Source organism: Saccostrea echinata, unplaced genomic scaffold (assembly GCF_033153115.1).
Source record: "Saccostrea echinata isolate AGI-Se365-2 ecotype Australia unplaced genomic scaffold, CSIRO_AGI_Sech_v1 ptg000004l, whole genome shotgun sequence".
Lineage (NCBI taxonomy): Eukaryota > Metazoa > Mollusca > Bivalvia > Ostreida > Ostreidae > Saccostrea > Saccostrea echinata.
Window position 1 is genome coordinate 1,755,088 of NW_026889753.1, and position 24,931 is coordinate 1,780,018.

Sequence of the window (24,931 nt, forward strand, 5' to 3'; positions counted from 1 at the left end):
AGTTAATTGTGTTCTTGCACACATTTTTTATCTATCTAATTTTTAAGTATGTTATTGGTAATAAACTGACCGAGTCCTCTCCAGCTGAGTCCTCGTCCTCCTGTGTGATGTCCTCCGCCCAGTCACTGTCTCCCCCCTCCTGTGAGGCCTGCACTTCATTATCCACACTGGATATACCACCACTGCTACCTCTGGAAACACAAAAATTGTATTTGTATATTCAACTTTCATCACTATACAGACTTTCTTCAGACTACATACACTAGTAATCAGTATCATAACAAGATTGGCAATGGGTTTTTTTTTTCAAAACAACAAACTACATGCATGCAAAAATTTCACACTTTTTTTCTGGTAAGCATTGCTAGAGGTTGTAGTAACTCAGTGTGCAATATTACCTCTGAGAAACCTTCTTTAGGGCACCCAAAATCTCTCCTAAATATGATAGAATACAACACAAAGAGTCCAACACAGCCTGAAAACGAAAAAACAAAAATGCAAAAAAAGCATCTTGGTATTCAATCAATTTTTAACTCAGAACTTATCTTTACATGTATACATGTATGTGTGCTTACTTTGCTGGAACTTCCAATTTCAACTATTTCCTCAAGCACCTCTTTCTTCTCAAGGGACTTTTTGCTGTTGAGAGCAAATTGTGCATCATTCAAAAGATTCCCCTATATTCACTTCATTGTTGACCAATTCATATATTTACATAAAACACTAATACAACAACTCACCAGATTTGTAGCCAGCTAGTGGCTGCCTGGAACAGCTCCAGGTGACCTGCTCCATTTCCAGCTCCAGCCAGAGTGTGCATTACTATCATCAGCTCGGGGAATCCAGTCATGGCTGCCTGGGGTCCAGACAAAAGCTTTTTGCCCATTGGAATTAGAGCCTTCAGTAATGTCTGGGATACTTTAGAACTGACAGAGCTGAAAAGAATTTCCAGTGGAATAACGCTGTGGTAAATAGGACTACCAATTTTAACATTTAATAACTTTTTATACTTTTTTGCCTAGATAACCCATAAAATTACCTTTTTTCTTTTACAATGTAGTGAGTAAAGTTTCTTAGTAATCCCCTGTTTTCCTTTGGGGTATTATTATTATTTTCTTGGTCCTGAAAATACAATTTAAAATGGATTCATATGTGTAAGATTTGTTGATAAAAGCCTAAAAATTATGCTTCAAACCAAATTAAAAGGACTATTGCATATTACAGGAAGAAGGTCTACCTCTGAAGGAAGAATAATTTTGGAAAGCCAGTTCTGCAATATGGTTCTGTCAAATTCTGGGTTTGCTATTCTGGATAGAGAAGAGCAAAGAGCCTCGTAACTCTGGTCACTGGGATGTTTGTCAGCTACAATGTACACATGTACAAGTGTTACCAGGTAATCAAATTCTTAACTTTGATTATTTAAGGACAGACGATACGTTCCTCAATAATATATATTTTTTTCTAAGATTTTGTCATTCAAGTATTGCTTCTTTAACATGTTTACTCGCAAAAAATTGAGGTAGCTTACCATTTGTGCAAGATACCAGATGATGTTTTTCCTATAAAATCCTTTTGGTAAAAACTTAATTAGCCAATGACACATTTTTTGGTGTTTCATTTTTTTTAAGACAATTAGAAACCAGTTTAGAAATCAGCAGGTAATTAAAATTTTGAATATTTTCCACATAATTTGAAGGTATACAAAACAGATATTTGAGGAACTATCGTCTGGCCTTAATGATAAATCCCAAAAAAATAAAATCACCTACCAATATACAGGAGCTTATTAAAGAATTTGAGGACACTTCCTGCAAACTCTGGTGACAAGTGATCCTTAGAGGGAGACAGCAACAAGTTAATCAAATCTGGAAACATACAAACAATTACATGTTATAAGATCACCATTATCTTCATCTTTCAATAATGCTATTACTAAAGAAAAAAAAACACATATTTATGAAATGGTTATCATAATATATGATTTTTTTTTTAAAGTTCCTTATATCATCATCATTAGACAATGATCTTGGATTAATAACATCTTTTCTTATTTAAAAAAACATATATTTACCATGTACAGTACATGCACAAAGATTCTTTTTTTCTGAACCTTTCAATGTTAACTTACCCAAGTCATTTGAGAACACATAGGCAAATGCTTTCTTCTCTGGTGGTTTTTCGATGTGATTCAGCATGAACTTGAGACAATTCATGTAGACACTTCCTTGTAGTCCATACTCGAGATCTGAGTACTCATTCACTAAGTCCTTACACACACTGAATGTGTACCTATACAGTCTCTCCATGAATTCCTCACTATCTACCTGTCCCAAGAACTTCTCCAGAATAGTGGAGGCCATGTCTGCTACATGAGAACTTGATGCATCAAGAATCAGAGGGAAGAGAACTCGTGTCATCTCCTTACTACTATCTGCATCAGGGCACCAACTACAAGTACAAAATATATTCAAAACTATATTTCAGAGAAAAAAAAATCTTATTAGCTACTGTGTATTAAACAAAGATGTTAAAGTAGTATATACATACAAATGCTAACATACCTGACAAAGTCTGATGAGAATCTGACAAGGGAAGCCAATGTATGCTTCAGAGAGGCACCAATGTTAAATTCAGCCTCTGTAAAATATCCATCCACTGAATCATTAAAACAACTAGAAATATGTCCATTGTACATGAATGCTCCAATCTGAGCTCAAATTTTGTGTAGCAAGATCAGTAACTTTGAGACAGCTGTGTGTTTTAAAACAAATTCGGACTAAATTTTCGAGTTGTTTTTCAGGAAATGCTACATTTAAATTTGTCATAAATAATTAAAGTACACTAGCATATATACTCAAGCTTGTACTTTTTAAAAACCCCAAAAACAAATCTGAGAAACATTTAGTACTGATTATGAACTCAATCTTGACTATCAGAAGGAAAATACAAATCCTGGCTATGCCATTGATATAAAATGTTTATAGAGCATATTACAGTACCTCAAATCAATTACCTGATAAATATCCTATATGAGCACTCTGGATTGATTCTATGTAACTTTCAACAGGAATAATGTCATTTCCAAATGCAGAGTTCTGAAATACATGTACATTGTACTATATTAATCTGTTTACAAAAAGGGGAAAAAAACATAAAAATATATTTCTCACATAGGGTAAACTGATCTAGAGTCGGACACGATCTAGAGTCGGACAATTTTGATGCTATTTTTAACGGACTTCCTATAATGAATCCATCCTCTATCATGATCAACTGAATCAAGCAATTCTTAATCTATTAAGAGTTGTCTTTCTTTCTCAAAAGATGATATTGCAGTCTTTTTGACGTTTGACCCTCGAAAGCACTAATTACCGGTAAATTCGAAGATCCCCCTGGCAATATTTTGATCGATCAAACGTATGAAAGTTTTCACATCGTGTAAAAGAATTTAATTTGAAAGTTAAAATTACACGTATATTATGCACTAAACATTGTAAATGCACAATATGTATGGTTTTTTGAAAATATTTTATTCTATTTCGAAGAATTCAAGTTCGGATGCAATGACTCAATTTGATCTTGAGTCGGACAGTAAATTTTAGCAATTTGATGCTAAGTCGGACACTGTCCGAGTTTTCATAAACCTTGTCACATAAATAATTGCTTGAAGAATATTATAAATTAAGTCAAATATTCAAATCTCTATTAATAAAGATAAATCACAATTTCATTGTGTTTTAAATTAATATTTAAAATCAACAAAATTAATTCAAGGCAGGAAGGAGTAGGCGTGATTGTCTGATGGAAGTTGTATAAAGCGTATTGAATACTTTCAAGATTAAAATGTGATTTTGATTTTTAAAAATGTAGCTAAAAAGAAATATTTCACATTTTTGAGGATTAAAAAAAAAGTGATTATTGGAAATTTCTGTTGTTTGTTTGCATTCGACGGGGGGGGGGGCTCCAAAGATGCCGATGCTTCATTACTGTAAATGGGAACCGAACAAAACCCAGTGGATGAATGTGGCGGTTTACACTACAGACCTTGAGTGCAGAAGAGTAACCAGCAGCTTTCAGATATTTCGGTCAAACTACCTATCAAGAGTTGTTCTATAACCCCCCCCCAAAAAAAGCATTGATAGTCGAATAAAAACAGGTCTTGCTGCGATTAGGGAGCAGAAGTGCAAATAAAAGAAAGACTTAGGCAGGAATTAGTACAAATGTAACTGACACATGTTATGTCTACTTATGAGACAATCTGCTCCAAGACTTGAAATGAAATATTCCATTCAGCGGAAACATTGTGACTATTAGCGTCTTAATGATTTTGAATCATTAAATGAAAAGTAGAGTATTTATGCATTTAAAATTTGTTACATTCATACAAGATTGTGTTCTCAATCTAATTATTTTAAAAAGCTAAATGTATCCCAGTTAATTATGAGACATCCTCTCTCTCTCTCTCCCTCTCATATTAAATTAACATTTTATGATGTCATCATGATAATACATAAATATAAAAGAAAATGGATGCATCTAGCTGCAGGAATGAACTCTAATTTCATGACCGTTGGAACCGGGGGTGGGATGGGGTTACCAAGGGGCCGTGCCCCCTCCCATAATTTTGCCGATATATTGATTACTATAGTAAACATAGATACTATATGCTTGTGCCCCCTCAATAAAAAACATCTGATGACCTTTTTTTTTGCTTGTCAGGAAATTTTTGGTAGTGCTCCCTGTCAACTGAAAATGTATTTGCTTCCTATGGGCCTGAATTTTCAGTCAAGAGGATGTTTTGGTGTTTTGGTTGACTTACCACAACGAGATCATAACCTAACAAGATGTGTTTGTGAAACACTATGCACCCGGCAGCAACAAAGTTCGAAAAAGCTATTTTTAGCATATAGGTCACAGTCAAGGTCACAAGGTCATTGACCTTAGTGTCATTTGAAAGAGCTTAATTAGTGGAGTATGTATACCAAATATGAAGTCTCTATCTCTTATGGTTCAAAAGTTATGGCAAAGGTTAAAGTTGACAACAAACAGACAAACAGACAGACAGGACAAAAACAATATGCGCCCCCGATCTATCGATCCGGGCGCATAAAAATACCAATTTACCGCCGTTCAATTGACTTACCTGGTCATATTTTAGCAAATCAAAACAAGATATCAAGAAAAAAAAATATTTTTCTTTCCTACATCACAGAAACACAATGTCATTAGAATGCTAAAATATAATTTGAAGGTTCAATGATTATTTTAGTTTTCACATATACCTGCTCTATCCATATCAAATTCATGCGGCCAAATTCTCTCGACAAGCAAAAAAAATAAAAAATAGAGAAATAGAGAGAGGAGGCGGGACAGCCAAAACTCGTTAATGGGGGGGGGTTACTAGTCGAGGTCAGATTATTTATTTTTTTTCCTGCCATAATCAAAAGTAGGGATACTTTAAATATTGTACAGAAATTACACAAAGGAGTTAAGAGCGGGGGGGGGGGGGGGGGGGTTCCTCTCTCCTATAGCTTCTGGCATGTATTCTTTTAAGTTGTTCTGAATTTTTATCTGGCACACCCCCCCCCCCCCCCCCCGGCCCTTTCTTGTACGAGACCGTGAAAGGTTCTTGCATGTTCAATGAACAAGTGCACGTCAGCATGTGCATATAGGGCCTAGAAAGTTAATTAGTCCCACTTTTATATGTGTCAGACTCAATATCAAATGTGTCCGACTTTCAAACGAATTTCGATGTTGGTGGTTCATCACATCTGAATGCTTTACAAGGTAAAATACGGAGGTAATCCAAGCAAAGAATAGTAGATCTTTTCGAGCTCTTTTGGACAAGACCAAATAACACAGGGTATACAGACGAATGTGGTCTGCATGCGTAAAGGAAAACGAGAGGTGTCCGACTCACGATCACTTTACCCTATCTCCTGTTGTTCAACATCCATAGTATCAGCTATTTAATACTTCATTCAAGAAATACATTTAAGAGTCTTGTGAAACACAATTTCCTAGCAATCATAAATGATAACTAGTATTAATTGTAACGGGGACCGTTACAGATTTTCCCCAAACGCTCCCCAACTTCCTTTTGGTGTCTTATTCCCTGTAAGCTTCATTAAATAAGGCAATCAAGTATATTGTTTTTTTACGCATTACACGCGCGCGCACGGACACGCATGTACAAAATGACCATGTCAACTTGTCTACACTTTCAATACATCTTTATATTCAAATTTCATCAAAAGATTAAAAAAAATTCGGCTATATTAAGTATATCTGTCATTTAACGCTTTGCAAGCGTGCGCACGTGCATGCATATCCAAGTTGACCGTGTCATCTTATCTATACTATTAGTATATATCTACATATTTTGAGTTCAAAGCATTTCATCAAAAAGTATAAAAGTTACAGCTATATCAAGTATATTGGTCATTTTAGCGTTGCATGCGTGCGCACGTGCATGCATGTGCATGTTGACAATGTCGTCTTTTCTACATTAATAATATGTCTATATATTCTGAGTATCAAAGCATTACATCAAAAAATGTAAAAGTTATGGTTATAGCAAGTATATTGGTAATTTTACTCATTCCACGCGTACGCACGTGCATGCATGTGTGCGCTGACCATGTCATCTTGTCTACACTTCTAATATATCTTTATATTCTGAGTTTCAATGCAATTCATCAAAAAATGTACAAGTTAAGTCTATATCGATTATATTGGTTATTTCAATCATTGCGCATGCGAGCACGTGCATGCATGTGCATTCTGACCATGTCATCTTGTCTTCACTATTAATATATCCTTATATTCTGAGTATTAAAGTATTTCATCAAAAGATATGGAAATTTTGGCTATATCAAGTATATTGGTCATTCTACTCATTGCACGCACACGCACGTGCATGCAAGTGCATGCATGTGTGCGCTGATCATGTCATGTTGTGTGCACTTCTAATATATATTTATAATCTGAGAACCAAAGCAATTCATTAAAAAATGTGCAAGTTAAGTCTATATCATTTTTATTGGTTATTTCAATCAATGCGCATGCGCACACGTGCATGCATATATATTCTGACCATGCCATCTTGTCTACACTTTTAATATATCCTGATATCCTGAGTATCAAAGCATTTCATCAAAAAATATGAAAGTTATGGCTATATCAAGTATATCTGTCCTTTTACTCATTGCACGCGCGCGCACGTGCACACACATGCATGCATGTGTGCGCTGATCAAGTCTTCTTGTCTTCACTTCTAATATATATTAATATTCTGAGTTTCAAAGCAATTCATCAAAAAATGCACAAGTTAAGTCTATATCAATTGTATTGGTCATTTCAATCAATGCGCATGCGCACACGTGCATGCATGTGCATTCTGACCATGTCATCTTGTCTACACTATTAATATATCCTTATATTCTGAGTATCAAAGCATTTCATCAAAAAATACAAAAGTTACAGCTATATCAATTAAATTGGTCATTTTACGTATTGCACGCGCACGCACGTGCATGCACGTGCGCGCAAAATGACCTTCGTTCCGCAAATCTACATAACATTCCTATTAACCCTAAAAAGGTTTCACCTCAATTGGATGTGTAGTTTCGGAGATCACTCACGGACAAAAAAGTACCCAGGAAGAAAAATAATAATAACTAGACTCTTGTTGCCATGGCAACAAAAAAGTCTTCCGTTCTTCTAAATCTGTAAGAATTTGCTTTTTTTCTGTGTAAAAAACATACATATCATATTTACTGTGAAAGAAAAAAATAACTGGAAAAAAGTCCTTTCAGTACTTAAGGTACTTTGATTTTCATTATCAATCTTGTATAATACATTTGGCACCTATAAGAGACATACGTATATCATTAGCAATTTAAAAAAAAAAATGTTTGCAATCATTTCTAAGACAAACAAACAGACGAACGAACACCGTACTATCATAAACTTCACTGTGTTTATATTTTGGCATAATTGTGATGGTGTTATAAAAAAGTTAGTATCATACTAAACGTAAAGTCACTGAGTTTTGTAAAGTTATAATATCAAGATTTGACAGCATACCTATAAGACAGATTATTCAATTACAGTAATTCTTCAGCAATCGATTGATTGACTGATTGATTATACGTATGTTGTTTAACGTCCCTCTCCAGAATTTTTCACTCACATGGAGACGCCACCACTCGCCGGTGGAGACTGCAAATTTTTGTCCTATACTTATCGCAATTGAGCAGTGGGGAATCTTTTTTATGCCAGCACCTTCTGCGAAAAGGGACCTCGATTTATACGATCTCATCCAAAGGACCGGTTTCCACGTCCCACAATCGAAGTTCATAATACCGAGATATTTTATTTTTTATTTTATTCTATTTTTTTCACAAGTTTGTTGCAGCAGATTTACTTAAAGATCATACTTCAAGATCATTTCGAACTCAGGCTACTTAATTGCAGTGCATACAGCGTCAAGTGATTTTGATTGACAGGTCAACACACGTGCACTTCGTGTGATACTTTTTAAGCTGAAAAATATACAGGATGTGACCATGACTGACTATGAAATCAGAAAACATCTAATAAAGAAGAGGGAATCTCTCCTCTCTCTCTCTCTCTCTCTCTCTCTCTCAGACATGTAAATTGAACATTTCATAATTATAAAATATGAAATTCTGTATACATGTAAATGGTAATGTTATTCACATGTTCCAGATTTAAGTCTAAAACGAATATATAATTCAATTTCAAGACGGGGGGGGGGGGGGGGGGGGGGGGGCTTCAAAGGAATTCGATAATTTTAAGAATTACAAGGAAAAGTACGGACGTCAGTTGCATGTACATGATTATATATCATTGCATAAAATTGTGTTCATTCAGATATACTTATCCCACATATCAACAGACTTGTACAATTTTTTTATCATGGTTTTTTTTTTCAAAAGAAACATATAGCGTATCATTATTTCACACACTCTTTAACTCTTTGAGTATTTCACAAGAATCCAAGAATCGCCTTTTCACATCTTTTATAATTCCTTGGGTATATAGAGTATAGATCATGTGTCATAAATAATTTAACCTTTTATCAAATATATATGTAATAACCAAATCTAATCTATAGATTGATTTTCTTTCTTTTCAGTGGCAGATATCAATTTATTTATACAGGCTTTAAAACAGTACTGTATTACAATTTTCTATCGCTTAATTCCTTTTTTGAGTGTATGTAATATTTTTTAATATCGAAAGTAAAACTCGGAAATCGGGATAATTTCGCATTCATATCATAGAGAATAATAAATCGTCTACATTATAGAAGGCTTATAACTATCGTATTCTGAACTTAATATACGAAATAGATAAAACTGCATGCCTGTCCATCACTATAAATGTATATTCAGTGCTTATAATATATTTACTTGAATTAGCTACCTAGCATATATATATTAATTTTTTTTTTAGATATATTCATGTGTAAATTAACTAACTGTCAATACAGACTTACACTACACTGGCAACTTCAAACTTTACATGCACTGGAAGCAGTAACCAACGTCCTCTTAAATTTTGAAGAGTGAATATAGAACGTCTAAATATTTTGATATGGAGAGTGTATATGTCTCTAACGTCATCGATACTATTTCCGCCTTTATCTCGAAAGTTCTATGCTCACTTACAAGTCAGAGTTATCTTTCTTTGCCCATTGTCTACACACTAGGTAAATAGGGAAAATGAGGGTACCGAAAATCTGCAAAATGTGGAATCTGATTTCAAAACAAATTATATATTTAGTATTTGTAGAATAACCTCTGTTATACATAATAATATCTTGAAAAAATATTAAAAAACAAAAAAGTTGAAAATTGACCAAACACAAGTTCACTTCCGGTTCGGACAGGAAGTACCGGAAACACACGAAAACAACTTCGAAACAAAGAGAATGTCATGATCTAATACCCCTGTAAATTTCACATCTTTACCTCAAACCGTTTCCGAGAAAAATTCCGGACAAAAGTCCATTTAAAAATTGGAAATTCGGCCGTAACTTCGGACCGGAAGTGAATTTTTCAAAAAACGGAATTTTATATAAACTTCATATATCAGCCTACTATCATGTGAAAAATTGTGAAAATCTATCCAACCATCTCTGAGTAATCGCGCTCACAAAATTTGGGAGGAATAATAATAATAATAATAATAATAATAAAAAGAAACAATACAATCACTATAAGTCTTCCGTTGTGAACGGAAGACTTAACTAGAAACTCATTGCGAGCAATGAGAGGTCTTCCGTCCGATTTTGAAAATAAAAACGTAAATTCAAGCTGAAAAGGTGATAAAAGAAATTCAGATACTCTGGAGATTTAACCCTGGTTGTCAGCGTGAAAATCCAGCGTGCTAACCATTAACCATTCACTTTTTTGCATCACTTCCTGTCACGACCGGAAGTAACGGCGATACAAGATTTCCTCGAGATTCAAATAAACTGATGACTGACTATCAGTTCTGAAAGTTTTAGACTTCAGTCGTTTACTGTTGCCGAACAATATAGTGAGAACAAATTCTAATTCTGAGGACAGGTAAACACGCGACCGGAAGTGAATTTTATAAAAAAAAAATCTCTGACGTTTCTCTAGACATTTGCAGTATCTGCAAAATGCATAAAAACATTTCAAGTACTTTATCGATAAGCAATATTTATGAGAAAGATTAATATCGAAATAACGTAGTTTTTCACTAAAACCGGAAGTTGACGTTTTTGTTTCCGGTGGAATCTAACATAATTCAAAACAGCGAAAGAGATGCAACAAAGTGATGCAAACTTTAATTTAAAAAGGAAAAGTTAAAATTTTTGATTTCTTTGATCACTTCCTGTGACGACCGGAAGTTACGACGGATGCGTTTAACCAAAATGGTTTTGCCTACTCCTCAAGGTCTGCTACTCATAAAAATTTGGTGTTTAAATCTTTTACCTGTTTTTGAGATCTCGCTCAGACAATATTTCATTTTGAGGACAGAAAAACACGCGACCGGAAATGAATTTTTGAAAGATATTTGAGGTTACTTTAGACCTTTCCAGTCTGAGTAACATATTTAAAATTCATTTCAAATACATTATCTATAAAGAATATTTATAGGAAAGTAAAATACTCAAATTTTGTAGTTTTTCTCTTATAACCGGAAGTTGTCGTTTTTGTTTCCGGTGGGACCAACATCTTTCGAATCTGCGAAAAAGATGCAATAAAGTGATGCAATTTTTAAATAAAAAAAGAAAAGATGAAATTTTCGATTTCTTTGATCACTTCCTGTGACGACCGGAAGTGACGGCTGACGCTCTGATCCCAAGTGGTTTTGGCTACATCTTAAGGTCTGTTGCTCATATAAGTCTGGTGTCTTAATCTCTTACCGTTTCCGAGATCTTGCTCAGACAACTTCTCATTTTGAGGACAGAAAAACACGCGACCGGAAGTGAGTTTTTGAAAGATATTTGAGGTTACTCTAGACATTTGCTGTCTGAATAACATATTAAAAATTCATTCCATATACTTTATGTACAAAAGATATTAATGGGAAAGAAAAATACTCAAATTATGTAGTTTTTCTCTTATAACCGGAAGTTGACGTTTTTGTTTCCGGTGGGACCAACATATTTCAAAATTACAAAAGAGATGCAATAATGTGATGTAAGAATTGATTTAAAAAAAGAAAGTTGAAATTTAACGATTTCTTTGATCACTTCCGTAAGCGACCGGAAGTGCCGACGACGAACGAAAAGGTGCCCTCTCCAATCTAAAAATCATGTTCTATCATCTCTAACAAGTCTCCAGTTAATATCTTAAGCCATTCTTGAGAACACTCGCGGACAAAATTGCATTTTAAAATCAGAAAATTGTCCATAACTTGGCACTGGAACCGAATTTACCAAAAAACGGAATTTTATATAAAATTCATATAAAGACCTTTTATCCCTGAAAATTTCAAGGAAATTCATTGAATAGTTTTTGAGAAATCGCGTGCACAAAATTTTGTCTAAAAAAAAAAGAATAATAATAATAATAAGAAGAAGAAACAATAGAATCACTATAAGGTCTTCCGTGGAGACGGAAGACCTTAACTAGACTCTTGTTGCCATGGCAACAAAAAAGTCTTCCGTTCTTCTAAATCTGTAAGAATTTGCTTTTTTCTGTGTAAAAAACATACATATCATATTTACTGTGAAAGAAAAAAATAACTGGAAAAAAGTCCTTTCAGTACTTAAGGTACTTTGATTTTCATTATCAATCTTGTATAATGCATTTGGCACCTATAAGAGATATACGTAATATATCATTAGCAATTAAAAAAAAATTGTTTGCAATCATTTCTAAGACAAACAAACAGCCGAACACCGTACTATCATAAACTTCACTGTGTGTATGTTTTGGCATAATTGTGTATGGTGTTATAAAAAAATATAATGAATTAAGTTAGTATCACATTAACCTAAAGTATCTGAGTTTTGTAAAGTTATAATATCAAGATTTGACAGCAGACCTATAAGACAGATTATTCAATTACAGTAATTCTTCAGCAATCGATTGATTGATTATACGTATGTTGTTTAACGTCCCTCTCCAGAATTTTTCACTCACATGGAGACGACACCACTCGCCGGTGGAGACTGCAAATTTTTGTCCCATACTTTGGCACTTATCGCAATTGAGCAGAGGGGAATCTTTTTTATGCCAGCACCTTCTGCAAAAAGGGACCTCGATTTATACGATCTCATCCAAAGGACCGGTCTCCACGTCCCACAATCGAAGTTCATAATACCGAGATATTTTATTTTTTATTTTATTCTATTTTTTCACAAGTTTGTTGCATCAGATTTACTTAAGATCATACTTCAAGATCATTTCGAACTCAGGCTACGTAACTGCAGTGCATACAGCGTCAAGTGATTTTGATTGACAGGTCAACACAGGTGCACTTCGTGTGATACTTTTTAAGCTGACAAATATACAGGATGTGACCATGACTGACTATGAAATCAGAAAACATTTAATTAAGAATGGGTGTGACCGATATAGAACTAATTTTTGCTCTATGTAAATGGATAGGAGGATCGGGATTAAGAGGGAATCTCTCTCTCCCCCCCTCTCTCTCTCTCAGACGTAAATTGAACATTTCATAATGACAAATCTACCATTATAGAACATGAAATTCTGTATACATGTAAATGGTAATTATATTCACATGTTACAGATTTAAATCTAAAACGAATATATAATTCAAATGCCTAGCTGCACGAACGTCTCCAAATATTAACAAGACAGGGGTGGGGTGGGGGTGGGGGGTGGGGAGTCTTCAAAGGAATTAGATAGTTTTATGTTTTATGAATTATAAGGAAAAGTACGGACGTCAGTTGCATGTACATAATTATATATCATTGCATAAAATTGTGTTCATTCAGGTATACTTATCCCACATATCAACAGACCTGTGCAATTTTTTTTCATGTTTTTTTTTTTCAAAAGAAACATATAGCGTACCATTATTTCACACAGAATCGCGTTTTCACATATTTTTTTTTAACTCTTTGAGTATTTCACAAGAATCCATGCCCAAGAATCGTCTTTTCACATCTTTTATAATTCCTTGGGTATATAGAATATAGATCATGTGTCATAAATAATTTAACTTTTTATCAAATTTACATGTAATAACAAAATCTAATCTACAGATTGATTTTCTTTCTTTTAAGTGGCAGATATCAATTTATTTATAAAGGCTTTAAAACAGTACTGTATTACAATTTTCTATCGCTCAATTCCTTTTTGAGTGTATGTAATATTTTTTTTAATATCGAAAATAAAACTCGGAAATCGGGATAATTTCGCATTCAAATCATAGAGAATAATAAATCGTCTGCATTATAGAAGGCTTATAACTATCGTATTCTGAACTTACTATACGAGATAGATAAAACTGCATTCCTGTCCATCACTATAAATGTATATTCAGTGCTTATAATATATTTACTTGAATTAGGTACCTAGCATATATATTAATTTTTTTTTTTAGATATATTCATGTGTAAATAAATTAAATGTCAATACAGACTTACACTACACTGGCAACTTTAAACTATACATGCATTGGAAGTGGTAACCAACATACTCTTATATTTAGAAGAGTGAATATGGAACGTCTAAATATTTTGATATGGAGAGTGTATATGTCTCTGACGTCATCGATACTATTTCCGCCTTTATCTCGAAAGTTCTATTTTCAATTACAAGTCAGAGTTATCTTTCTTTGCCCATTGTTTACACACTAGGTAAATAGGGAAAATGAGGGTACCGAAAATCTGCAAAATGTGGAATCTGATTTCAAAACAAATTATATATTTAATATTTGTAGAATAACCTCTGTTATACATAATAATATCTTGAAAAAATATTAAAAAACAAAAAAGTTGAAAATTGACCAAACACAAGTTCACTTCCGGTTCGGACAGGAAGTACCGGAAACACACGAAAACAACTTCGAAACAAAGAGAATGTCATGATCTAATACTCCTGTAAATTTCACATCTTTACCTCAAACCGTTTCCGAGAAAAATTCCGGACAAAAGTGCATTTAAAAAGTGGAAATTCGGCCGTAACTTCGGACCGGAAGTGAATTTTTCAAAAAACGGAATTTTATATAAACTTCATATATCAGCCTACTATCATGTGAAAAATTGTGAAAATCTATCCAACCATCTCTGAGTAATCGCGCTCACAAAATTGGGAGGAATAATAATAATAATAATAAAAAGAAACAATACAATCACTATAAGTCTTCCGTTGTGAACGGAAGACTTAATAATAATAATAATAAGAAACAGAGTAAAAACAATATGTTCCCAAACTTCGTTTGGGGAACATAACTACCCAGTAGGAAACTTTGTAGTAATAAAGTATATACATAGTCTTGAAAGATTTCAAATTCATTAGTTAAAATAATTTTACTGACAAAAGTATAATTTTGAATGCATTATGATCTACATGTATGATTATAAAGACATGAAAAATTCTGATAGACTAACCCATGCCCCAGGACTGGGGAAGTTGTTTTTGGAATCATTTGTCCATTGTTCGAGTGCTCCAGTCACAGACCTAGGCAGGGTGGACATGAGCTCTGTAGCCAGAACTGATACTTTGGAGGGACGACTTGAGCCAATGCTCATGATGACTCCAAAGGTTTCTAGCTGTTCAGTTGTGATTTCCTGGTCTGTGTCATCTGTCTGCTTTAGCTGACCAAGAATGCAGGATCTACAAATTGAAATATAATGTCATGTACATCTACTAATTTACACACTACAGGATTAAGATCTTGATTACTTACCTTTTCTTATACGTGCATCTACAGTTTTAAATACAGAAATTCTATACTGTAGTTGGGATGAGGGATAAATTATTTAGATTAAAGACAACTCAACTTTCAAAGAAAGATGTTCACAGTATCTCATACATGCAAAGAGAAATGTATGCTTTTAACCTACATGTATAAACAACTGAAACTCTACCTAGCAAAGACAGTATAAGCCTCTATAAGCTTCAGTATAGGAGTATCAAGTTCCTGGGCAACTTCCATGGCTTTTGTTGGGTCTATGTCAGCCATGGCTTTGGTGTAAGTGTTTTCCAGACTGAGCTGTATCTTGGCAACCACTGAGTCCAGTATCAAAATGTCATACACTCCTGGAAGACTCGTTATAGGCAAGACCTCTCTTGGACTAAAGGTGGGCAAGTTGTTTATCTGAAATGACCAAACAGAAAACAAACTTTAACAAGCTGAAGAAATGATAATTACTTCACCAAATACAACTGGCAGCATTTCTTTATATAAATGACTAGCATAAAATTTGTTTACTTGTTCCTTTAGAAACTTCATTGCAAGACGGACATCAAATGCTACATTGTTTGAGCATGTGTTGGCTCCATTAACCAGTGTATCTGCATCTTGGGTGGTCAATCCTTGTTTGACCAAGCAATCCTGCAAGGAAAAATGAGATACTAGTAGTGTTATTATATTTTCTACCTCAGACAAAATACACATGTAATAATGGTTACATACAAGGAAAATCAATCTTAATACAACATATTCAAAAGGACCCCTTATTCTTACATTAATGATATTTTCAATAGTAACAGTTAACCCAATTAATCTTCCATAATGATAAATCTGTTACAAGCACAACAGATCATTTTGGAACTAAAAATGACCAACCTTCATCCAGCTGGTGTAGACTTTATGAGACAGACGAGGGGCCCATCGCAAGGTATGCAGCAGGTAGCTATTGTCCATGTGTGAGATAGCATTCTCCAGCATCTGTAGGTACTGCACGGAAGGTGGTAAACAAGCCAACAGTCTCCAGTTAATCAGAAAGTGGTAATGCATGGCAGAGGTGTCCTACAGAGTATGCAAAATACATATATGCTATGTTCTCATGATAAATTCAATACTGGTACAAACGTATAATAGATTCAAAATCCTTTTACATACATGTATATTTATCAGAATCATTAGAGTTCTCACCAGCAGGGAAATCTTTGTTTGATTTTTGTCACAATTACTTCCTGCAGTCAGTAATGTTATACAGGCATCATACAGAGTGTTGTAGTCCATCACATCAGCATTGGACAGAAGGAAACTGCAAGCCTACAACAAAATGTTTTCATCAGCTAAAAGTTGACTTAAAGAACCAAGAAATGAAATATGAAGAAAAAAAAAAATCTTTGTTTATAATGCAATTAAAACTACTCACAAGTCCATCAATTTTTGGAGCCTCTTGTAAGTTGATATCAACAGGACCCAAGTTAAAAAACCTTGGAACTTGACCTAATAAATAACATTTACAAATTCACAAAACTTCAGTTTTCATTTATTAATAAAAATCCAAGTCGCCTTAAATTCAAGAATTTAAACAATCCAATGTACAAGTGATGTACATGTATATGTATTATCTAGAACTTAAATTACAATATAGAACACAAATATTACACTAATTACATGCAATATATGAACAGTACAACAGTGTTTTTTGCAAATAAAGATATTTATGGACACATTTTCACTTAATTTTACAATTTTAGGAATGAGAAACAATTTGGAATATAACAAAGATATTGATATCAGAGTTACATGTATTTGTGGGTACTCTGCATCTACTGTAATTATTTACAATATACTTACAATCTGAGGGATCCACTGTACCCAATCCTCTGCGATAATTCTCCTCCACTTCTCTACATTGGAAGAATTTGGTGTTGGAATGTCTTCCACTCTCCCCACCATGTGACACAGTGAACACAGTAAACAGATTCCAGCGCACCTGTATTTAACATTTAGGCCTTATGTAAGTTTAATTTCAGTCAACACAAAACATTACATATATGTATAACATGCTTCCAATGAATGTAATTCTGTAAAACATTTCATCCATAATAAATTTGGATTAAATTCTTTGTTATAAGGTAGATCTATTTTTACAACCTGTACACAAATGACATAAGTAAATTCATTTGCAAGAAATATTTATTACAAAAAAAATATATAGTTGACAACCTGTTCCAGAAGTTCTGCAGGTGGATCATAAAAGTAGTGAAGTAGATACTCCAACACTAGCAGCATTCTTGTCAAAGGTAAAGGATTCATATCACACAGTTTACTGGAAAATAACAAATACTTGTACATTCCTTCACTATCAAAAAAGTAAAACACAATCACAATCATCATAATTTGCTTAAAGATCAGTTGAACACATACCTGCTGTCTATTTTGGCCACAGCAATAATATTTTGGGCAAGTGTCAAGAAAAGAGCTTTCTTCTGCATTAATGGCAAACTGTGGAAAAGGAAAAGCAACAGCTGCAGGTGCTCCACATTGATATCTATTTAAAAAAAAATAGGAATGCATAAATCATAGTGATTATAGTGAACAAAATTAATCTGCATTAAATCTTGCAAAAGATATCATTTTTTCATTCATAACAAATGAGTGCTGTTGCCTTTCACGTAGTTTTGGAGCAAAATTAGTAAAGTGTTTGTAAATTAAGTGTTTACATTCATACACTGGAAATTAAAATCTGCATATCTTTCATTGCCTGAACTGAAATTATGAGTAAGACATAACAAAGGTTTCATAACTTAATCTTTGTAAGGGACATTAAGTCCATTAAATTTATCACAAGATAGAAAACATTATTGTTAAAACTTAATATTTTTTAATTTCTTGTACACTTGTATGCTTACCATGTTGCACAGTCAACATAACTTTAGACAGTAATTGTCAGAGATGTGCTACAATGTACTGTACTTAATGTCTCTCAATGTCAAAACGCCCAAGCTATTTGCCTTATTTATAAGTAAATGCAATCGCTGCCTTATATCAGTAATTCAGTGTGGATGGCAAAGCTTGTACTACAAGTTTAAGTACCAAATAATCGATGAATGATTTATACTCGTTTTAAAAACCCAGACATTTACCTTCATAATTTTCTGTGCCATCATTATATATCATGAGGGACTTGAGTGTTGTCATGAATCTGTTCCAAATGTTGATCACAGCTGCCTCACTCTGACTTTTCAGTACTTTAGCTTCCCTTTCTTTCTGCTGTTTCAGGAGGAGGATTTCAGCCAGGACAGCAAGTGTTCGAGGCAGCAGTGTTGTCGGCCAGTGGTCTACTGCCTGAGGACTGACTCCGAGGTGCAATAGTAGGAAATCCTATGAAAGACCTCCCATATTACATATCAGTTATAATAAGCACATTCAGAGGAAAATGGGTAAATACAATGCAAATCATTTATGTTATTGTTAAAATACTTTAATAGTTACAGTAGTTAATTCTGTGTTGTGCACTGCTTTAACAGCTAAATATTTTACATGCCAATTCATTACCTGTAAATTTTCAGAAAGAACTCCAGTTGAAATAAGGCTATGGTTGAACTTTGCCAAAGCCATTGACAAACTGTCAAATGTTTTCCCTAAAAATAAACAGACTCTTTATTATAAATCTTCCTTAGAATATTATTTTTGTGACACTTCAAAGATATCAAAAGATGTCACATGTAAATCAGCCTCACCATTGTTAACTCTGAGACAGTCTTTATCCAGCTCTTTGATAAGAATAGCCAGGTTGGACATGTGTTCTTCGTTAAGTGTTGATTTAATTAATTTTTGTAGTTCCATGTCTGGGGTGTTGACAAAGTATGCACTTAGGAAATTCAGTATCTCAGAGGCCAAGTTCACAAACTATAACAATTAAGATTAAAAACATGAAAAATCAAACATTTACTGAAAGATTTTACATTCCTTGCAGTTTTTACTTTTGAACTATACTGTACATAAGCAAACGGATAGCTTCTTACAACTTGTGTAGTTTGTCATTCTCATACAAACTAACCCCTTGTGGAGCCTTTCTGTCTGGAATCAGTGTTGACTGATCCTCTGTGCTGATTTTTCTTGACCGTTTAGTCTCCCCTTGTGCATCAGATCGGGCAGGTACAGGAGGAGGAGTAAGTATGTCTACAGAGTCAAGAGGGGACAGTGTGTCCTCCAACCATTGTCCTAGGAGGGGCTCGGAGTCTTCATCCTCATCTGTGCTGTATTCAGAGCTGCTAAGGTCATCCTCATAGAATGTATTGGAATCAGAAGCACTGCTGCTACTTGTCTCTGAAGCATCTGACCCTTGTTTAATCCTCTTTAACAGTGAAGCCTAAATGATAATTGTAATACTGTTATCAAGAGCTTTGAGTTACATGTATGTATCAGCATGATACAACAAAAGTAATGATAGAACTATCATTTTACTCTTGTTCATGGATTAGAGAATTCTCTGAGCATCCAATTCATTCTATTAGAAATACTCAATATGAGAGTATAAAGCTGTGCCATTCAAAATCTTTCTCACTCTTTGAAAATATTTAGATAAACCTGCCTTTCTGAATGCTGTTATAATCAGATTGAAGAGGAGATCTGTGATAGGTATGTTTGTCATGAGCTTGTTGACTCGTGAACTTGCAGACATATGAGCAGTTACAGGGATGAACATTCTGTTTGCTCCTGGTCTTTTATCCCCCTGTAAATTAAAATTTGTTCACTTTTAGACTTGATTCTAACAAAATCCAGTATTTTGGTATTTAGTTAAATCTGAAATACTTTCACTTCAGAAATGTAAGTCTTACAGAGTCTGAGAGAAATCCTTCTATCTGTAAATCATCCAGCAATTCCTTCAGCAACTGAATAGCTTTTGAACACAGAGCTACTGAGAGGACTCCAAATCCTTGTGATGTGCTGCAAAGAATGTACATATTTACTCTGTCCTTTTTCATTAATTTTCTTTGACATAAAATTGTATGCTAAAATTATTTTCCAAATATTAAGTCTGACAAAAAGAAAACATTAGGTCAACTTCTCAGGTAATTCTTTAGATGGATACAAAAAAAACCCACTGCATTTCTACCTTTTTCCACTGGAAAATTTGCTCCCCATGCTGTCCCTTGATTTCTGACTGCTATCAGACCCCTTTCCTTTGTTGGAGTCTTTTCTCTCCAATATTGTTGCTGGTGTGAGAGCTAGGACCTGCTGCATCCCATTAAGAATCAGCCAGGCAGACAGGCAGTTCATGTTCTGAGTCACCTGAAACCAAAACAATTTATTACAATGTACCACAACTGAAACATAATCTATAGTACAGATATAACTTTAAATGATTCTATACAGATTGTAAGTATAGATTCTATACTTACAATCTGTATAGAATCATTTAAAGTTTCTTCTACATGTATGTGAAGACTGAAGATAATAAATTGACTTACATTTCCTCCTGCTCTTGTAGAATTCTTTATGGCATGTGACATGGCATTGAATATTTCAAGCTGAAAAGTAATAATATGAAGTTGTACTTTGTTCTTTTGAAAATAAGAATGTCTAACTTTATCAGCTATAAAAATTCGCTTTCTCAAATACCAAAGTCTTTTGGATGCTTGAAATAAAAGTAAAGTCACTTACAGATTTCTGTACAATGCTGTTTCCATAACTATCAGTTTCTTCATCCTTGGTGGTGCTGGGTTTGGCTGGTTGTGGACTGGCCAAGCTGACCACAGTATTGGACATGGCCACTGTCACCGATGTGTATAAACAGGTCAAAGTTACAGATATGATCTTCTCTAGTCTCTGTGGAGTCAATGGCTCTAATACAGGCAGAGAAAAGGCTCTCCAAATGATGGATATTTCATTCAGAAGGAACTGGTAACTGTGAAAATATCATACCGCATTAAATATTGTTTAAAAAGAAAATGCATGTTTATTATCAGTACAGAAAAAATACCACAGTAACATACTTCAGTGACATGAATAAAGTTTATTTCTGATAATTTTGTCTTTTTTTCCAAACAACTCCCTAGATTTTTTTAAATTCAGCACTTTAAGCTAACATTTAAACTGCTCTAAACCCTATACAGAACTATTTTCCCTCTAATACCTGTTTCTTGTAGTCAGAGCTTCTGACAATGTACAGGGCATCACAAAAGCTGCACCATTGAGAGCATCTTTACATCTCTGTGAGTATTTCTCCAAAAATGTCAATTTAGTGCAGACATCAACAAGAATGTTTGATCCATCCAACTGGAGAAGATTAGCAATGTTTCTTTTGGCAAATGCTGTTTTGATTTCTTCTGATGGTGTTCCAGGACTGTGTATGGTAAGATCTCCTTCTGCTGCTACAGCCTCTATAGTCTGGTCCAATTTGGTAGGTGTGCCAACACTCAGTTCTCCAAAGGCCGAGGTCAGCTGGTCAAATATATCTGTTCCTGTGTCAAGTCTGGGGCGAGCCAACTCTCTTGAGACTGGCTCTTCTTCTGTATAGATTTAAACTAATTATGATTTGCTTTACCCAGTTAAAATGTATTAATTTTTATTTTCCTACTAGAACTGACATGTTTGAGAGAGAAAATTTATGTAACAGTTGCTATATACTAAATTTTATGTTCAAAATGCAGGAAAAAATTAACCTACTTCAAAGAAACTCAATATTCACATACAGTGCAAGAAAATCACTTCTTCAGAAATGAAAGTAACTTAAGAAAGCGTACCTGTTTCCACTTCTCTTATGTTTGGAGGTGCATGTGAGGATCTCAACATGGCACAAAATGTCAAAACATCTGCTTTTCCAAGACTGCATGCTCCAGTACACAGAGTCTTTATTAGCATCATCAAGATTTTCTATATATAATAAAGAAAATTATGAAATTACAAATTCAAGAAATCAAGGGTCAAAACCAGATATGCTGCATATTGATCTTTTATCTAGCTAGGAATATGAAGTCTTCCTGATTTTCTAATCTTCTCCCTAATTTGCTTTGAGGGACAAGTGAAGATGAATAAAGGTCTAGGTTGGTCACTGGTAATTATATTTTACCTGAGAAAGTGCACATCCATCATTGTGATGCTGCAGTCTGTTCAGAAGATACTTCAGCAAAACTCTACAAGCACTGGATATCTCTGCTAACTGTGAACCTGATACTATTCAAACAAAGTATGCATAATTTATTTTGAATTCAAGATAAAGGACTTACCTAAAAGGTTTTCTCAAGATTTTTTGGGCTTAAATGTGGATTGTTACCTGTTCCAGCACAAGAACTCAGGTGATGTGATGCCAGAGCAACAAAAGATGAGTAGAATTGTTCATACTGATCCTCATGACCAAGAATGTCATTTTCACTGATAAAATTAAAAAAAATTTAACAATTTCATACTAAGGATGTTAACGATTATAAGAAAACAAGTTTACATTATGTAAATAAACTTGTTCAAGATTAAACAATCTAGCTTAATTCAAATACAAGCAAATTAAAGCTGACTTAATCAGAGACTTGCTTTCTTAAGGACATTATGGGAGAGCCTTATTAAAAGCAGGCAATTCCCTGGTAACAAATGGTACAGGTTTTTTTTGTAGTATACTCATTCTGTCACAATTTTTGATTCAGGACAGTATACTCCTTTAATAAGCATGGTCAAACAATAACAGATTCTTTCCACAACCCAACTATTGCATCTAACTGAGCACATCAAATAACAGCAAATATCTATAATGCCCTGCCCTGAACGGCGCAACATGTTAAGTACCAAATTTCTTAATACAGTCACACTGATGATGAATACAACAAAATTTTGGTCAAAAAATGATTACTTCATAAATTAACAATTTTGCATAGTAATTAATGCATAATTGTTAATTTACGACGTAATCATTTTTTGGCCAAAATTTTGTTGTATTCATCAGTGTGACTGTATTAAGAAATTTGGTACTTACCATGTTGCGCCGTCGGCCGTTTGGCCACAAAATGCAAGTAATGCAAAAAGTAGGTAAAAATAGCTACTCTGGGTAGGTTTAATACCTAAGTAGCTATTAATAGCTATGTAGGTAGAAATAGTCTTTGGACTGGACCTGGTTAAAACAGGTTGGGACCAATCGCCCAAAGGGGATATAATAGCCCATTTGGGATATAATATCCCAAATGGGATATAAATTATCAGTGCAAAAAATGAAAATTTTCGTTTTGGCTATAAATATCATAAATCCGCATCAGAATTCTTAAAAAGGAATAACTTTTGGCATACAAGTTTTTCTGCTACCGTACAGTTTGTTAGATTGATCCCCAAGAAGTTTAGGAACTTCCGAGGGATCAATCTCCTAAACAGTGGGCATACAAAAAAACTTGTAAACCGAAAGTTATTCCTTTATAAGTATGTTGATGTGGATTTATGATATTTATAGCCAAAATAAAAATTTTCATTTTTTGCACTGTAAATTTATATCCCATTTGGGATATTATATCCCAAACGGGCTATTATATCCCATTTGGGACCCAACCTGTAAAAGTCAGTAAAGTATCTTACTAAGTATACTACGTCATGTATGGCTATCTATTCTCAGCCATTCATATGACCTAGAATTTCTTCATATACCATCTTTTAAGTACTATATTATCATTTTCCCCCTCAAAATGTAGAAGACGAATGTCAACCGCCTTGGTTTGCGAACATCGGAAAAGGAAGATTTGCAAGTCATTTCCATATCAATAATAAATTGATTCTTATTTATTTTTAAATCTTTAACAAACACTAAATATACCTCAGTGTGATTGATTTACATAACTTGGGAAGAATTTCGACGTCTAAGGAGGCATTGGGAGCGATCAGCAAAGGTTTTATGCTGAGTGACCACTCTAATCCTCCGGGACTTCTGCTAGCCATTTTTCAATTCTCGTTTTCTCTCGTGGTGAGTACGAGATCGAGTTTTTTGTTAACTTGTACGATTTTTGAGTCGATTTTCATACACTTTTTTTTTTAAATATTCCCACATCGTTATAAAAATCATTCCGTTTTTCGAAGAATTATAATGCTATTTTTTGTGAAATTGTTTATTTAATTAAGCATTGAATTCTTTATTTGGGATGTCGTAAAGAAAATTATACTGAATGTAAATATTCTACAGTAGAGAACCGATGTGACAAATTCAATTATTAATTAGAGACATGATAAATATTATGATTTTGAGTCAGTGATCCTCAAGGATAATAATCAAAAAATATAATTAGAAATTATAATGTAACAATCTATTGCACAAACATAGGATAAGACATTAAATTTGTTTTCTTGTGTGTGACTTAGTCCAAGTCATTTTTTTTTCCAACGGAAAGCAAAGGTGCTTGGGACCCCCCCCCCCTTATTCCGTACTCCAAGGGTTCTTTGACATTTTTTAAATAAGATATTTTCTATGACATATTCGCAAAGTGTTACACCTGAAAATTCCAAAATATAACCTAAAACTAGCCTTTTGTAAAAATTCACACTCTCTGATATTAAAAGGTCAACGTCAAAA

The 24,931-nt window shown here is 34.0% G+C and overlaps 1 protein-coding gene across 1 annotated transcript in view; it reads right to left on the minus strand.

Moving 5' to 3' along the window:
- Positions 1-24,316, minus strand: part of LOC133178983 (E3 ubiquitin-protein ligase UBR4-like) — a 50,802-nt gene extending 26,486 nt beyond the window's left edge. Inside the window, exons 1-33 of the mRNA XM_061313650.1 lie at positions 24,182-24,316; positions 22,670-22,767; positions 22,466-22,569; positions 22,140-22,269; positions 21,530-21,905; positions 21,058-21,301; positions 20,865-20,924; positions 20,510-20,685; positions 20,232-20,340; positions 19,985-20,125; positions 19,451-19,762; positions 19,131-19,299; positions 18,946-19,031; positions 18,534-18,771; positions 17,815-17,938; positions 17,614-17,716; positions 17,242-17,380; positions 16,814-16,887; positions 16,585-16,707; positions 16,276-16,458; positions 15,919-16,041; positions 15,575-15,804; positions 15,095-15,320; positions 3,014-3,095; positions 2,562-2,637; positions 2,129-2,448; positions 1,770-1,865; positions 1,238-1,362; positions 1,040-1,122; positions 741-935; positions 576-639; positions 399-475; positions 71-191 (exon numbers count right to left, since the gene is read on the minus strand). Coding sequence (XP_061169634.1) covers positions 71-191; positions 399-475; positions 576-639; positions 741-935; positions 1,040-1,122; positions 1,238-1,362; positions 1,770-1,865; positions 2,129-2,448; positions 2,562-2,637; positions 3,014-3,095; positions 15,095-15,320; positions 15,575-15,804; positions 15,919-16,041; positions 16,276-16,458; positions 16,585-16,707; positions 16,814-16,887; positions 17,242-17,380; positions 17,614-17,716; positions 17,815-17,938; positions 18,534-18,771; positions 18,946-19,031; positions 19,131-19,299; positions 19,451-19,762; positions 19,985-20,125; positions 20,232-20,340; positions 20,510-20,685; positions 20,865-20,924; positions 21,058-21,301; positions 21,530-21,905; positions 22,140-22,269; positions 22,466-22,569; positions 22,670-22,767; positions 24,182-24,303 — 4,929 coding nt within the window. The 5' untranslated portion in view covers positions 24,304-24,316. The remainder of the gene's footprint in view (positions 1-70; positions 192-398; positions 476-575; positions 640-740; positions 936-1,039; positions 1,123-1,237; positions 1,363-1,769; positions 1,866-2,128; positions 2,449-2,561; positions 2,638-3,013; positions 3,096-15,094; positions 15,321-15,574; positions 15,805-15,918; positions 16,042-16,275; positions 16,459-16,584; positions 16,708-16,813; positions 16,888-17,241; positions 17,381-17,613; positions 17,717-17,814; positions 17,939-18,533; positions 18,772-18,945; positions 19,032-19,130; positions 19,300-19,450; positions 19,763-19,984; positions 20,126-20,231; positions 20,341-20,509; positions 20,686-20,864; positions 20,925-21,057; positions 21,302-21,529; positions 21,906-22,139; positions 22,270-22,465; positions 22,570-22,669; positions 22,768-24,181) is intronic.
- Positions 24,317-24,931: the final 615 nt, after the last annotated feature.